The 15196-nt window shown below is 39.9% G+C and overlaps 1 protein-coding gene and 1 long non-coding RNA gene across 11 annotated transcripts in view; one reads left to right on the top strand and one right to left on the bottom strand.

Moving 5' to 3' along the window:
* The window catches only part of LOC309348353 (uncharacterized protein), a 336443-nt gene extending 330000 nt beyond the window's left edge, over positions 1-6443 (top strand). For 5 of the 10 annotated variants that reach the window (XM_081873505.1, XM_081873500.1, XM_081873501.1 and 2 more), the window contains 2 exons: positions 1480-1806; positions 4849-6442. In XM_081873505.1, the coding sequence (XP_081729631.1) occupies positions 1480-1806; positions 4849-5003 (482 nt within the window). In that variant the 3' untranslated portion in view covers positions 5004-6442. Of the gene's footprint in view, positions 1-1477; positions 2959-4848 lie in introns of those variants that run through there. The other 5 variants (XR_014159340.1, XR_014159341.1, XR_014159342.1 and 2 more) reach the window with 2 other exon arrangements.
* On the bottom strand, positions 4711-8254 carry LOC309348366. The gene is made up of 2 exons (XR_014159355.1): positions 6660-8254; positions 4711-6147 (listed from the first exon to the last, which is right to left on the bottom strand). It is a non-coding gene; the product is annotated as an uncharacterized lncRNA (long non-coding RNA).
* Between the last annotated feature and the right edge of the window lie 6942 nt (positions 8255-15196).

Here is a 15196-nt window from a genome sequence, read left to right as displayed (position 1 = left end):
TTAATATTTCTTATTTTTATAGATCCATCTCTTGTTTTTATATTGGGGTATCCAAAACAAAAGACACTTAGAGAGCCTGCCCCCCCTTCAGAACGTGCCCAAGATAAGCTCATCTAATTGCTTGCATTTTCAGCACAGCTGTGTGCAATTAGGCTCACTTCAAGATCCCTAACCATTTAACGTCTCTCTCCACCCATTTTCACAATATGGCATAAGCGTCCACAGTGAAAGCTGAAAGCTTTCCATCTTTATTCCATATAATTATTGCTCTTGAATGCTGCTTCTTTCTGTGAGAAAATTCTACATTTCTATTGAAGTATTGTAGTTCAGTACTACTGCCAAATACTGTGAGATGCCCATAATGGAATAAGATTCTCCCCATTGCCCCACAAAGCAAAACAAACACCCGCCTTGCTTTAGCCATAGAGTCTGCTAAAACAATGGCATATCATTGGAGTCTTTGAAATTTCAGCAGTTTTATGCATGGAGCATGGAGCCTATATACGACAGCTTGGGAACTGTGGAATCTATAGCAGGCCTCTCTTATAATACACCCACATACATAAACACACATCATTCTGTAAACCTCCCAACCACTATACTCCTCTGGTATTTGGGGTTAAATTATGCTTCTACTGGCACACTGGTTTATTTTCAGTTGTTTGAAGCATTTATTCACTTAGCATTATTTGCTATGTCAGTGCTCATTTCCATGTTCCTTAATATGCAGTGTGAAGGCTTTTGACATCTTATAAGGAGGAGATTTGCGAAGGATAATTTTTATGCATTTTCCCCTGGCGATTGTTAAAGCATCATTTTACTCGCCACCATCTACCACACATGTCAAATGACATTATTTCTGAATTACCCACAACTCCTTATTTATCCGTCGGATTCCATTTATGAAATGCTTCCCATAAAATATCAGGAAGCGATTTCACAGTAAATCACCAAATATATATATATATATATATATATATATATATATATATATATATCTCCAATTCCATATAGAAAAACAAAAACAATTCCGTATGTGAGAAACATTTCAAATCCAGCACAGATGCAGACACAGTTCTTTAAGTGCAGAAAGATCTACACTTATAAGACTTGTTGAAAAAGAAAGGACTTCAGTAGGTGCCGAAAAGAAAAGGCAAGAGAGATGGCCTTTGTCGGATATGTTAAGAGAAGGAGTTCAATTCCTGTATGATATGGAACAGATAGAATGATACTCATAAGAGCCCCTCTTCTGCACAGCACAGTGATTGGGTATATAAGGGATGGAACAATCTTTCAGATATCCTGGGTCCCAAGCTTTATGGGGCTTGGTACTGGCAAACAAAGAGCTTGAACTTGGCTCAACAGCTAAGTGGCAGCCAGAGGCAACTTCTAACAGCAGCAGATAATTTATAAATACACTGTGAGTATATATATATTTCCTGATGATTATTGCTTTGTTTCTCTCATTGCTTTTCAGAGGATGGATGACTGACAGAGAAGTGGGAAGGATGGTTCATGGCCCACCAACTGCCCAGCCATTGCTCACTCTCAAAATCTCTTCCCAGGAGGGGAAGGAAAATGGGCTACCTCTCACCAGCCTATGCAACAACAAGCTCCTTTCTTCACACACCTTCACACACCTTCACATCAGAAGTGGCCGTTCCATCCTCAAGTGTGTTGAATGTTCCCATGGTCAACATTTCACCTTTAATGGTTTAGCAGGCCCATCTTGTGTGGAGGTAGCAGGATTAATCTGCCATGAACCTCCAGAGAAGCCTCATCGTGAGAATCCCACACCTTTGCAAGGTTGTACTCCCCACCCCCAATGATAACAATACTTAACAAGGCTTAGTATATTTCCATAAAATAAATTGTATGGTATCATCAACAATAATCCAGAAAAAGAAAACATACCCAAACGACACATGAAGTTACACCAAACAACACATAAGGAAGAATAAAGGCTCATACTTCCATGTTCCAATATGTTATAACTATACTAAATTTCTCAACAAATCCATTGTCTGCTTGACTACCTTTTCTGTGTCTGTTATTTTTAACATACATGTCATATATATGCTAGATCCTCAGTAGTAATCCCATTCCTGCACAATTATACTTGCATCAACTTCTAAGAAATCACTTCCCATAGTATTTTGCTGAGCCTCTGGAAAGCTCTGAGCAGCTTTTGATTTGAAAAGTTCTTCCTATTTCTACTGTATATACTGTTTCTATATCTATTCAAATTCCAATCCACCTTACAATGGGCTATGAAGAATGGGGAGCACATTTTGAGTCTCCTTTCTCATAGACCCTCTAGGTTATTTAATTCTTTCCTGCATCATGACCAAATCTTCTATACCAGAGTCATCTGAAGGCACGAACTCCTTTTGTACTGCAGATTAGAAGGAAAGCTGTTTGTATCTCAGTGACAGCTGTGAACAGGCAATGTTTCAGTCCTAGTGTAGCTGTCAAAGCCAAAGAACAGCTGAAAGGACTTTCAGGATTTTGGTGCTACAACTTGCCACCTGTCCTTGCTTCAAGACCAGTGTTTGTAATGCATGTGCTCATTTCAACAAAGTTAACTGAACTAATTTTTACAAAATCTCTGAACTACACCTGAAATAAGTTCCCATAATAAAGTATTGGTGAGTTAAGTGCATTTATAAGGCCTCTGATGGCTCCATCTCCTTGCTTCAACTCCTCATATTGGCAGAACCCCCAGCCTGACCAGACTCACTAGAAATTCTCCAAAGTGCCTGATCTGATTATTTGAACTTCCTAGGAAACTCTCCAATTTAAATGTGTGGTATGAATGTGACCTCAGTCAGATGTGTGTTGATCTACTGTGACTACCTCTGGAATGATGCTAACTGCTGAGCTTTTGCTGAATAAGTCCCTGGCCCTTGGAAAACAATGTAATTTTAATGCAAAATAAAATCCTCTTTTGTTCCCTTGTATTTGCAGTTTAATTCCCCCACCCCGTTTTTTTGTTTTGTCATCCTAAATGTAAGGTGAACACATTGTATTTTCTCTGAATTGAAATTCAGGAACCGATTTTGCCTTTCCTAAAGATGACAGTTTCAAAGGAACAATGCTTAGAATTCCTACAGCGTTTATTAGGTTTCCTACAATTTTGGCAATGAACTATTTGCTAAGTTTAAAGCATGTTGTTGACTCTCCCATAAGCATGTAGTCTGGTAGTGCTGCTGAAAAGTCAGTGTGGACTGACAACTTTAAAAATTAATCTGATGCAAGCTCAAAGGCTGAGCCCTGTGAATAGGCCCTTATTTTTCTGACCACCACTGAGTTTATTAAGCAAAGCTATCTGACAGGGTCTCTCTCCCCTCACTAGAGAGCCATTCTGAATGCTGAAACACTTCATCAGGTCTAATATGCTGTGTATTTTCTGCAATTGCAACTCAGCTTCATTTTTGTGTGTGCCCTATTTGTTGGGAAAGCGCAGTGAGGATATTCAATGAATTAGGATTCTAATGCAGAGAATTTCTTTGTGGGCTTCTGCTGGGAAGCGAGCAAGTAAATTGCATGACAGAATTGAGACTTATAAATTTGTAATAGGTCTCACACTGTGCAGGTGCCTGAGCAAAAGAAAGTACCGGTATATCTAGAATAGAACAGGCACATTCAATGCACAGGGAACAACTGTCTGCCCTGCTTCTGACCTTTCCTAGCTGTCTGGTTAAGAAGGTGGCTTGGAAACTGGTGAATCTCATCTTCCTAGTTCAAAGCATAATGTATGATAATCAGTAGGAAGAACAGGAAAAAGGGAAGAGGGAAAAATGGTCAAGGAAGTTAAAACTTTATCCCTCCTTCTGCTACATTGCAGTTAACGCCATGTGCTAACCAAGTCCTCATTTCTGGAACTTCAGTGCTTTATTTCTGAAGCTAATCATGAAGCCACCTTATAACTTTTGGTTTTGCAACCATTTCCCTAAAAACTCTGGTCACAATTCCAGTTCTTCAGAAATCTCTCCCTGGTCTGCCTCTAGGTTTTTCAGTCACAGAATCACTGATTGGACTTGATTCACTAAAACTTGCCCACATATATATTTTACCAAATTTTCTTGGAAGGATCCTGTGCAGGGTGGATGTTAAATGGCAGCTTCAAAGAAAATTTTACTAGCCTGGCTGTGTGTGCGTGTTTACTTTTAACATATCTCACAAAAACATCCTCAGCTTGCCTTTGCATACTTCAATCTATCCCCCCTAAAATGTTAAGTTTTCTTGTTTATGGCAGTTCCCAGCACATACATTGCCTGAACAAAAGGGGGAGCTGGAAAATATTACCTATTTCCAAGTGAATTTTGTGTTAAATGGATTTAACTTATCTCTGTGATGTAAATTGTTTGTTTCTGCTCACTTACTACCCTGAGAGTTTCCCCTTCAACTCAGCCTTTGGAAGCCTAGATTGAATTCCAGCATGAAGGCATAAATTTTCAATGAAACATCCTCCATGGAAAGTTGTCAGTCCTTGTTTCAAATATGGCAGTTCTGGGCTTATCTACCTTGTCAGAGCTCGAAAGGGCACCAGTTTGTTCCCTTTTTCTTCCCTACCTTGCTGTTACCTCATTTAGAAACCCATTTTTTGTCACTCCCATTGCATCATTACTTTCCTGTTGGCAAGTAGTCCTTACTGTGGTTGTTATGGGGAACGGGAAAAAGAAACCAAAAGATATTTAAAAAAAAAAAAAACCAACCCAACAACTTTCCTAAAGCAGCTCTCTTACCTGTCACATCTGAATTTCATTAATGTTGACAGAAAAGCATGATGGTTCTTAATTGAAGATTCACACCTGTGGTATGACAGCAGCTGCTTCTTTTTTTCAGGCTACCTTCAGGCCCCTCCTCAGCTTGCTGCTGTTCTGAAGATTGGTATTTATTGGGAGAGAAGCATTTATTTAATAGAAAGGCTTTTCAAGGCAAGGCTCATTTTCAAGGTGCACAAGCTTTCTCTTATTTATTGTGTGAACCTCTGCATATAAACCTTATACACATTCAACTAAAGCAGCAGAAAGACCCTCTGGGCCATTTCAAGAGGCCTCAATTTCCCCTCACGACACCCTTCAATGTTGCTTTCACAGCCCAGAGATGACTTAAGCTTTCTTCACCTGTTCCATTCCTCACAGTTGGTTCACCAGTGGTTGCAGTAGCGCAGAACTGATATCCTAGACTGATTTTGACACACCTGCACAATATTTGACAAAAATGGGTAAACATCTTTGACATCATCCCTCAAGTACACCCCTACTAGATAAATACTTGCGGCTGTGGGGTATAGCTATGCTTTCCACTATAGCTACGAAGTATAAAATGCCATCTGATATACGCACCTAGTGCAAACGCTTCTTGAAAGACACTGCTTCTTTTTTTCTTTTTTTACAAGTACTTAAAAATATATATATATATCCAAGAGCAGGACTATGAAACTCTTTGCTGTCTTCTACAGAAGTTTGCAATTGTACCATTGGTAAGGGGTTGCTAGGCAATATGTGTATATTTTTGAAATTTTTATACCGTCTTTCATCTGAAGATCACGGGACAGTTCACAATGTGATTTCTAATTTACCCTGTTTGTTCAAAAGCAGCTTTTACTGTAAAAAAATTTCAAAAAAAAATGTTTAGCAGTACTCTCATTCCGTCTGTGACTCAGGAAACACCATGACAGGAAATGAGGTCGCCATCGGGGGTTGCAACAGAACTGGTGATTCACTGTGCTAGAGAAGAAACTAAAAATGTTTAAAAAATTAGCTTCTTTTCCCATTAGATTTCCGTTAGAAAAGGTTTGGAGGTATGTGTCCACCCCAGAAAAAAAGCACTGCTGTAAACTACGGGACGTACCTTCAGACAAATGTTTTTAGGACTGGTGTGAAAAGTAAGAATAATTTCAAGACTGTCGTTTCAACAGCGGTCATATTGATTTTGCTTGGAAATGGACATGTACGCATGTATCTTTTCATTTATTCACTATGGGTTTTATATTGTGGTGTTTTTCCATAGTTCAGCAGGATATTAGAATGTTTGCTTTCTGTTGGTTTGATTTATAGAAGGACTGCTTAATGCTATTTTGGTAAATAATGCCATGTTTCCTTTAGAGAAGATGAATATAGCCTGTTGCTAAATTAAGGGCTTGCTATTACATGAAGCAGCATCTTAAAAAGTAGAGACATCACCTTGCCAACAAAGGTCCGTATAGTAAAAGCTATGGTTTTCCCAGTAGTGATGTATGGAAGTGAAAGCTGGACCATAAAGAAGGCTGATCGCCGAAGAATTGATGCTTTTGAATTATGGTGCTGGAGGAGACTCTTGAGAGTCCCATGGACTGCAAGAAGATCAAACCTATCCATTCTTAAGGAAATCAGCCCTGAGTGCTCACTGGAAGGACAGATCGTGAAGCTGAGGCTCCAATACTTTGGCCACCTCATGAGAAGAGAAGACTCCCTGGAAAAGACCTTGATGTTGGGAAAGATGGAGAGCACAAGGAGAAGGGGACGACAGAGGACGAGATGGTTGGATAGTGTTCTCGAGGCTACCAGCATGAGTTTGAGCAGACTGCAGGAGGCAGTGGAAGACAGAAGTGCCTGGCGTGCTCTGGTCCAGGGGGTCACGAAGAGTCGGACACGACTAAACGACTAAACAACAACAACATTACATGGAGATATTTCATATGGCCACAGGAAAGCTGCTTAGCAAGCACCTGGATGAGAAATGTTAGGTCAGGAGATGGGCCTCCAGCACTCAATATTAAAAATACAGGGCTGTTCTGACATTTTTAATCTACCAAGGAGTATCTGTGCCTCTTACCTGCATTTATACATTCGCTAATATGAATGAAATAAATGGGTTTGTTCCAATGTGAGCTGAATAGTAGTTTGAACTTTCTACAGACTGAATAGTTAACATTAAAAAATGTAGCCAGTGAATCGTTCATATATATTGTATTCAGACTTGATTTCACAGCGTTATCATGTATTATTTAGCAAAAGTAGAAAAGAGAGAGAGAGTGCACAAGAGAAAGTAAAGGAGAGGAACTTTGCACTAGCTGGGAGAGTGTAAAAAAAGGGTAAATAAATAGTTAAATGATACTGTAATTAACCCAGAAGTAGGAAGGAATAAAAGTCAATTTTAACAAGAGGGAAATGCGAGATTATATGTGTCTGAAATTATCAGAATTTGAAAGCCACTGTGAATGTTGCTGCCTCCTAAGCATTTCAACGTGTCTTAGCAATTTCTCAGATCCACTGATCACTATGCTTATGAAGACACTCTCCTCTTTAATCCTGGGCATTTTAAGAGCATACATCCATATTCCCAGCTGCGTGCAGTGCAGTCCAGATACTACAGCAGTAATGCTCATTAAATACTCATTAAAGAGAGTCTGATGCACAATAAGGTATCTGTGCAGACAAGCTTAAAGGATATATGCTATTTCTTTCCATTTGGAGCATTTTAGACTTCCTCACAACCTGATCCTGCCCCCCATTTCTATCCCAGGCCAATGCTTTTGGGAGAGTTAAGGTTAAGATTTTAAACCAGAGAAAGAGACTGATCTACACTCTAGGAGTTTTAGCAGTTTCATAAGTCCACATGGTTTGTTCATTAAGCCATAGCTTTGATGTGTGATAACATTTTTTTTTTAAAAAAAAAATGAGCTGGATTGCATGCTCTGAGCACATGTCGGCTTAGCCTCAGGAATTTCAAAGCTCAGAACAATGAGACTAGTGTAAAACCACTGTAGTACATCATTTGCCAGCTAGTACAGCTATAAAATTCTTTTTTGTCATTGTAAAATCTCATTTGATGTTTCATTTCATGAAGAAAAAACGGTGTGTGGTGCAGCGCTAAGGTACTAAAGTAGCATTGACATCTGTGAAATCTCTCTGAAGGTAACAGTGGTATGCATCCTATTTCTTCTCCTTTGGGTGATACAGCTAAAGAGAATTGATCTCACAAGCTCAAGCTTGCTAAAACAGATGATTTTGCAGTGACCTTCAAATAAAATTATTTTACTGAAAATGCATCTTTCACAAATATTTCCTCTGGATCTCTGGCTAACAATGGGATAGTCGAGCTTCAGATCTAGGACAGTGTGACATCTTTGCTGCCAACATCAGTAAAAGCCTATTTGCAATACCTAAAAAAGAAACACAACACTGGCATACAAACTAGGGGCAGGTTTTCTCAAAATGGATCAAAATAGAATATTAGCAGCTTCGTACACAGCTTGATTTGGAAATCTGAAGTTTTGAAATTAGTAGCTAAACTCAGTGCAGTTTTGAAATGGCACCTAATTGTTTCCTAACACAGACCTTGATCTCAAGAACCATCATGCAAAATTTGCTTATGAATTCTTGGCGAGGTATCTATAGCGAACTAGCATGTCCAAACCTATACTTGGATTGCAGCTCTCTGCACACACACCATGACCTGTAAACGTAGCTTATGTTGTACAGGATGTGGTTTGTTGGAGAGAGCTAAAACATGAGTCCAAATGGGGATGACACACAAAGTTGAACCATGGCTTAATGCAGCAGCAGCTGCAGGACTGCAGAAGGGGGAAAATGGCCACAGATGACTTTCCAGGAGCCTGCACTTTTGCTAATTCACACTAAGTCATGATTTGGCTTAGCGTTCTGTGTGAACTGGACCATTGTGAGAGAACGCAGATGTTTAAAAGTCAGAAGTAAAATGTGTTCCTCTTGCACTGATCAGATTGGCAATGGGACTGTTTATATGGCTGAGCCTTAAATCGGCTATTTCTTAAATCCATCTGTTACGTGGATAAACAACTACACTGGCAAGAACTGTTCCTCATTTTCAACCTTGATACTGAGGACAAATAGGATGAGAGAGGTTCAAAAGGTGCTTTTTAGTGTCTGAAGTAATTTTTCTTAGAGGTGGATGGCAGAATACAAAGATCCACAAACAAAGCCGTGATTTTTATCAGCCAATTAAAATAAAAGATGCACTGTCAACCATAACAAAACATCTGCCATGTAGGTTTTTTGGGCTGTTAAAGAGAACGTGGCATATAATCGTGCAAAACTAACATGCATGATTAAAAACAGAGCTGATTCAAAAATAAGAAAATGACAAGTACATATCATGGTACCATTTCAGAGTCCAGGTGAGGAGGCCCCCTGTTTGATAGCTTCTTCAGATCCATATGTCCCTACATATAGGAGGGTTTTAGTCTTAACCTCCTTGCTGATGTACTGGCTAAGCATTAAGAAATTTTTTTTTGTCTCGGAGCATTCAACATGTCACTCTTGCCCAGGAATGGGAGAGGAATGCACAAACAGGATTTTTTTTTTATTATTATTATTATTATTATTATTATTATTATTATTATTGCTGCATTTTCTTCTGTGGTGAATTTGTTATCAATATAGCACCGCATTTCTGAAGTTTCTGATCACCACAAGTAAGGTACATTACCTACACAGGCAACTTAGTCCACAGATCCTTTCAAAACGTTAGCCCACTCATTCTGCAAAGTTGCCCTCGATGCTGCTATCATTAGAGGTTCAGATATGCTCCTCCACATTAAAATAGGGAGTTGCGGGTCCATACTGAGTGTCATGGGCCCATTGGCTCCATAAGGATTTGGCATGGTTTGGCAGCCCCAGGTAAACAACGCCTGGGGGCTGGAAGGTGGGCGGCCAGGGATGGAGGAAGGAGGTCTCCCCCTTGTGACTCTAGAAGTCATAGAGAATGAAGCAGATCTGTTGGTTCTCTTCCCCACCCCTTCTGTGGAGTCCAGAGCCTCATTATTGGGGAGGAGGAAGGACCTTGACCCGCCCGAGGGAGGGGCTTCTTTTGGTTAGTTTGGTTTTTATTGTATTTTATGTTGAAAATTCTTTATAGAAATTGATATTAAAAAAAACGGAATCTTCACCCAGAATCATAGAATCTTAGAGCTGGAAGGGTATCCTGAGGCCCATCCAGTCTAACCTCCTGTAATGCAGGAATCCCAACTAAACCATCCATGACAGATGGCCACCCAATGTCTGTTTGAAAACCTCCAAGGAAGGAGAGTCCACCACCTTCCGAGGGAGTCTGTTCCACTGCCAAACAGCTCTTGCTGTCAGAAAGTTCTCCCTGATGTTTAGTCGCAATCTCCTTTCCTACACCTTCTGGGCATTGTGCTTGTTGCTGAGCCTGTACTGCTGTTAGCCTGTATAAAGCTCTTCTTTACTTTCAAGCAAGAGTTGCTCACATTGCCTTTTGGGATAAGAGCATGGTGCAGGATAGTCCTGTTCTCGGTAGTCCTCTCTCCGGTTATATGCATTTAGAGAAGGTAAGGCACAGCTCCATGCAGATCCTGATGTCCATAAATAGACCTGTTCTGCACAAGGCAGCTTCCTAATTGCTGCAACAACCTCTTTCCCATCTGAGGCTAACCCCTTACTTCTCTTCTACTGTCAAAATTTACACTGAAAGCATCCTCGGACAGAGTGGTTTTATTTTCCATTTACTTAGGTTACACTATAAAACGTCACACACAGAGGTGATGCACAGCAACAGTAGCTGTAATATCTTTTTGGTTTTGGATAATTGCAATGGTTCAAGAGAAGCCTGAGGCATTGTTTTGGGTTTAGTTCTGGGTTTCAAGAGCCACAAATCTAGGAGTGCAGGCGGAGGAGAGACGGGAAGGACTATTCCTGTTTGATGTTTACAGGATGTGAATTGTGAAACATCTCTTGGGAGCACAACTAATGTAGGCAACGTTTCATGTATTGCTCTCATACCACAAGAGCCACAGAATGTAAAGGGAATGAAAGACAATCGTTTCTAAGCATCTACTCAGACACAAGCCCTGTTGGAAATGTCATGATGCAAACGTCTTCTCTTTTTATATATATTTGTACTAAAAAGTTGGGTTAATTCAAAATGGGCATACCTCTCTTTAAAAAACAACAAAAAGGTATTTATTTTGTTGTTAAAACTACCCCATTTTAAAAATCAGGAACGCAGAAATGTTCTTAACATTATTAGTGTTTTTGCAACTAAGTGTTAAATCCAATAGTTTTGATTTTTTTTTATAAAAAAGATCCCTAAGCTCTGCTGCTAATTAATGTTATCAAGACATAGCAGGATTATGCTGCCTCCTTTTTATCTCTGCATGATGAGTAGCTTCAAATATCCTCCCTTCTCCCATTAACAGTTGGATGTCATTTGAAAACGAAGCAGCAGCAGTAGCAGCAGCCAGCTCTTCTCGACAGAACTGTTGCAGCCCTCCCTCTGGGGGCTGATGTAAAATGAAATGTGTGCTCTGCATATTTAAGCATAGATTTTATGTAATCATAAATTTTTCCACATGGATGGAAAGGCTGCAAATTAGCTGGGAGAGCAGATTCCTGGATGTGCAATCAGGAGTTAAGGAGTCAGGAAAACCTTTGAATTTTTTTATAAAGAACCCTTATTTGCACTGATAGCATTAGGACATTATCCCATCCTCCTAAAATTGATGTCACTGGGTATGTTGCTGTACTCCTTGAAAGATTCCATCAACGGTGTCTGCGAAAATTTTTACACATCACTTGGGAAGACAGGCGAACTAATATCAGTGTACTGGAAGAAGCAAAGATCACCAGTGTTGAAGCAATGATTCTTCAACATCAGCTTCGTTGGATTGGTCATGTTGTGCGGATGCCTGATGGTTGTCTTCCAAAGCAACTACTCTATTCCGAACTTAAATGGAAAGCGTAATGCTGGTGGTTAAAGACTGTCTCAAGGCAAATCTAAAAAAATGTAGTATAAACACTGAAAACTGGGAAACACTGGCCTGTGAGCACTCCAGTTGGAAAACAGACTTTACCAAAGGTGTCATGGGCTTTGAAGACACTCAAACTCAGGACGCAAGGGAGAAACATGCTAGGAGGAAGGCACGCTTGGCAAATCCACACTGTGATCAACTCCCGCCCGGAAACCTATGTCCCCACTGTGGAAGGATGTGTGGGTCCAGAATTGGCCTCCACAGTCACTTATGGACTCATTGTTGAAACCGTGTTTATAGAAAACAATCTTACTTGGCTATGACTGATCACCAAAGAAGAAGAAGAAGAAGAAGAAGAAGAAGAAGAAGAAGAAGAAGAAGAAGACCAACAAGCAGATATGGGCATTTGACTTCCTTGCACAGTACATGTTCACTATTATTAAAAAGGGGGGGGGAGGCATCCTCGAAACCACATGATAATCTTTTTTGGCTCATCTTGAAGATGAGAATGGATTAATAGATGGATTAAGTTTGGGGGTCACTTACATAACTTTGAAGGAAGGCTTTAGTATGTTTTCTGAGACCAGGCCTGTGAGGATCTAACATCTCACTTTAGAATGATCCACCTCTTCTCTTGCTGAATCTGTAAGTTTCCTTCCTCATAATCAGTGTCCATTACTTAGATGTCTCACCTAGATATTTCCCTTGATGTAGGCATATAATGATGTAAAGTGTTCCTATGCTGTCTACAATGAAGCACCGCAAATGATTCACACCACGTGAGCAGCTATTGTTCAAGTGTTTTCACACATGCTAAAACATACACATCTTGAGTAATGATGAGTGAACTCCCCTTGACTCTCTTTGACTGTGTCTCATTTTTTTCCTTCAATCTTTCTTTTGATCGCTTAAAACAAACCACAATCTTGCATTCACAAGGAAAGGTCACAATTTACAATTATAACATTTACCGTATTTTTCGCTCCTTAAGACACACATGACCATTCGGCGCACCTAGTTTTAGAGGAGGAGAACAAGAAAATAAAAATATTCTCTCCCTCTCTGTCCAGTGCCTCTCCAGCAAAGCAAAGTCAGAACAGCAAGAGGGATCGAGGGATTGCTGCACAGTGAAAGCAATGATCCCCCTTGCTGTTCTGGCTTCTGGGATAGCTGCGCAGCCTGCATTCGCTCCATAACACACACACACATTTCCCCTTACTATCTAGGAGGGGGAAAGTGCGTCTTATAGAGCGAAAAATATGGTACATTGCAAACTTTTATATCAAGGATGGGTAGTCTTTGCCATCACCCCTGAAATTCCATCATCCCTGACCATTGGTCATGCTGTCTGGGGCTGATGGAGACAGTGTCTAGCAATATTGGATTGGCCACAAGTTCCCCATTTCTACTTTGTATAAATGTGTGTTGACAACATTCCACTTCCCCAGAAATTTTTATTGTAACCCCCCCTCCCAAAATAATGATGATGATGATGATGATGCAAATGGCGGGCAAGGAATTAATTTCAGCAGAAAGGTGCATGGAATGAGCCCATTCCAAACTGGGATTTTAATTTGTACTAAGGTAGGATTTCCTTTAGTATCTTTTGTGTGTATCATTTAAAATTATTTTAATATACCGTGACATGTCTGCCTCATCACCACATGAATAGGATTACTGGTCTGGTAACTGCATAATACATGATGGCAGAATCCCTGTACAGAGGCTGGTGTATAAATGCAGAAGTGTACCAAAGCTGAATCCATTTATTATGGCCATGATTACTGGGAATGATGGGAGTTGTAGTCAAAACCACCAGGAGGCCAGCAGGATGCTGAAGGATAGTCAAGTAAGTCTCTGACCTAATTGAGCCAATGGCTCTATGAAAATATGCACTATTCAAATGTGATTTAACTGGATAACACAGTAGTAGAAGTTTTTCAAATAATTTTTATGATTCAACAGGAAGGTCGGTTGGTTGTGGCTGAGAAAAGCATTGCATTGTATTTGTTAAATAATTTGCAGTAAACACACGTCTTAATTACATCAGAGGCTTAAGCAGATTTGTAAAGCCATTTAAAAAATCAATAGTTAGCTTTTAGGTGATGAATTAATTAATGGAGTGTAAATGTTGAAAGTCCACTTTGGCTGGCATGCGGTCTGACTTTTCATATCATCACTAAGCAGTAAAATTTTAATGTTAATAGCAGTTACAAAAATGGGTCAATTTTTGCCTGGCACAAAGAGACTAAGTGTAGTATACGATGACATTCTGTCGAAAGGGAACATCTTTTTTTGCCATCCTCATCGCAGCAAATCTAATATTGAGGTCACTGGAAGACTTGACTGAATAGGGATTAACCAAAGGTTTTCTGTTGTTGTTTTTTTCATTTTGAAAGATAACATGATTAATTAAATTAGCTGCCAATTAGCTGAAGTGTAAGAAGAGGCACTAAAAACAATGAAATGGTTCACAATAATTATCCATGACAATATTAGTTTCAAATGCTTTCTTCTGTATTATTTACTGATTTTATTTGTGGCTCAGCACATCTCTGTTTCAAGACAGATCTGGAAGCCAGGATGCCAAGAAATATCAGAAGAAAGGCTGCCATTTCTGGAACATGCAGAAGGTGCACTTGTCCTTATGGGCTTGCATTAGGTTTGTAGTTAATTCTGCAGATGGATGCAGTTGGGATTTGCCTGTAAAACCAGCTAAGTATCTGAAGAAGTTTCAACCAAACACAAAGACGACCTGTCTTTAATACAGTTGAATATAGGTGATTTGACCCCTGTGATTAGTATATACAAAACTATATGGTCATAATTAATTGCCAAACACTCCAGTCTTCTGCGCCTTAATCCTACAACAGTTATTTGTGTGTTTTGGGCAGACAAGAAATGGTGTGATTTAAATGTGCTCTCACGAATGGAGGCAAATAGTTCTTTTCATAAATAGACACACCACCCAGTGGCCAGCTCCCCTCTTTCTTGGGAACGTGTCTATAAGCAAATTGTATAATACATTGGTTGGTTAGGCATGTGGCTCAAGAACATTTTCTGAAGGTCACAGTAGATGGGATGGTAAACAGCCATATTTTATAAGTGTGTGTGGTATTTCAGAGTGAAAAGGCTCCATGGGCAAACTGAACGTTCCTTGCAACCATCACTTCATGGTCCTGTAGCCTGGTCTTCCTGTTTCCCCCTCAAGAGATTTTCTCCAACTGATATAATTTCTGGTAATGGAACAGGGCTGAAGAGAAAAGCACTGATGGGACAGAGGCAGGCTGCAGGGAGCTAAACCATGGGCTGGGATGGGTGAGTACCACCCTCATCCATGCTCCTTCTGTTGTGGAAAAATCTTACCTCCCCCACTTCAAATGGATCTGCTGCTTTGTCATTCATGCCTTGGGTTCCAGGATCCTGACTCACAAAACTCCTTTACAGTATTCAGGTGTT

Source organism: Podarcis erhardii (assembly GCF_964252035.2).
Source record: "Podarcis erhardii genome assembly, chromosome: 8".
Taxonomy (NCBI): domain Eukaryota; kingdom Metazoa; phylum Chordata; class Lepidosauria; order Squamata; family Lacertidae; genus Podarcis; species Podarcis erhardii.
Note: the sequence above shows the minus strand (reverse complement) of the source record. Positions and strands in the feature narration are given on the sequence as shown.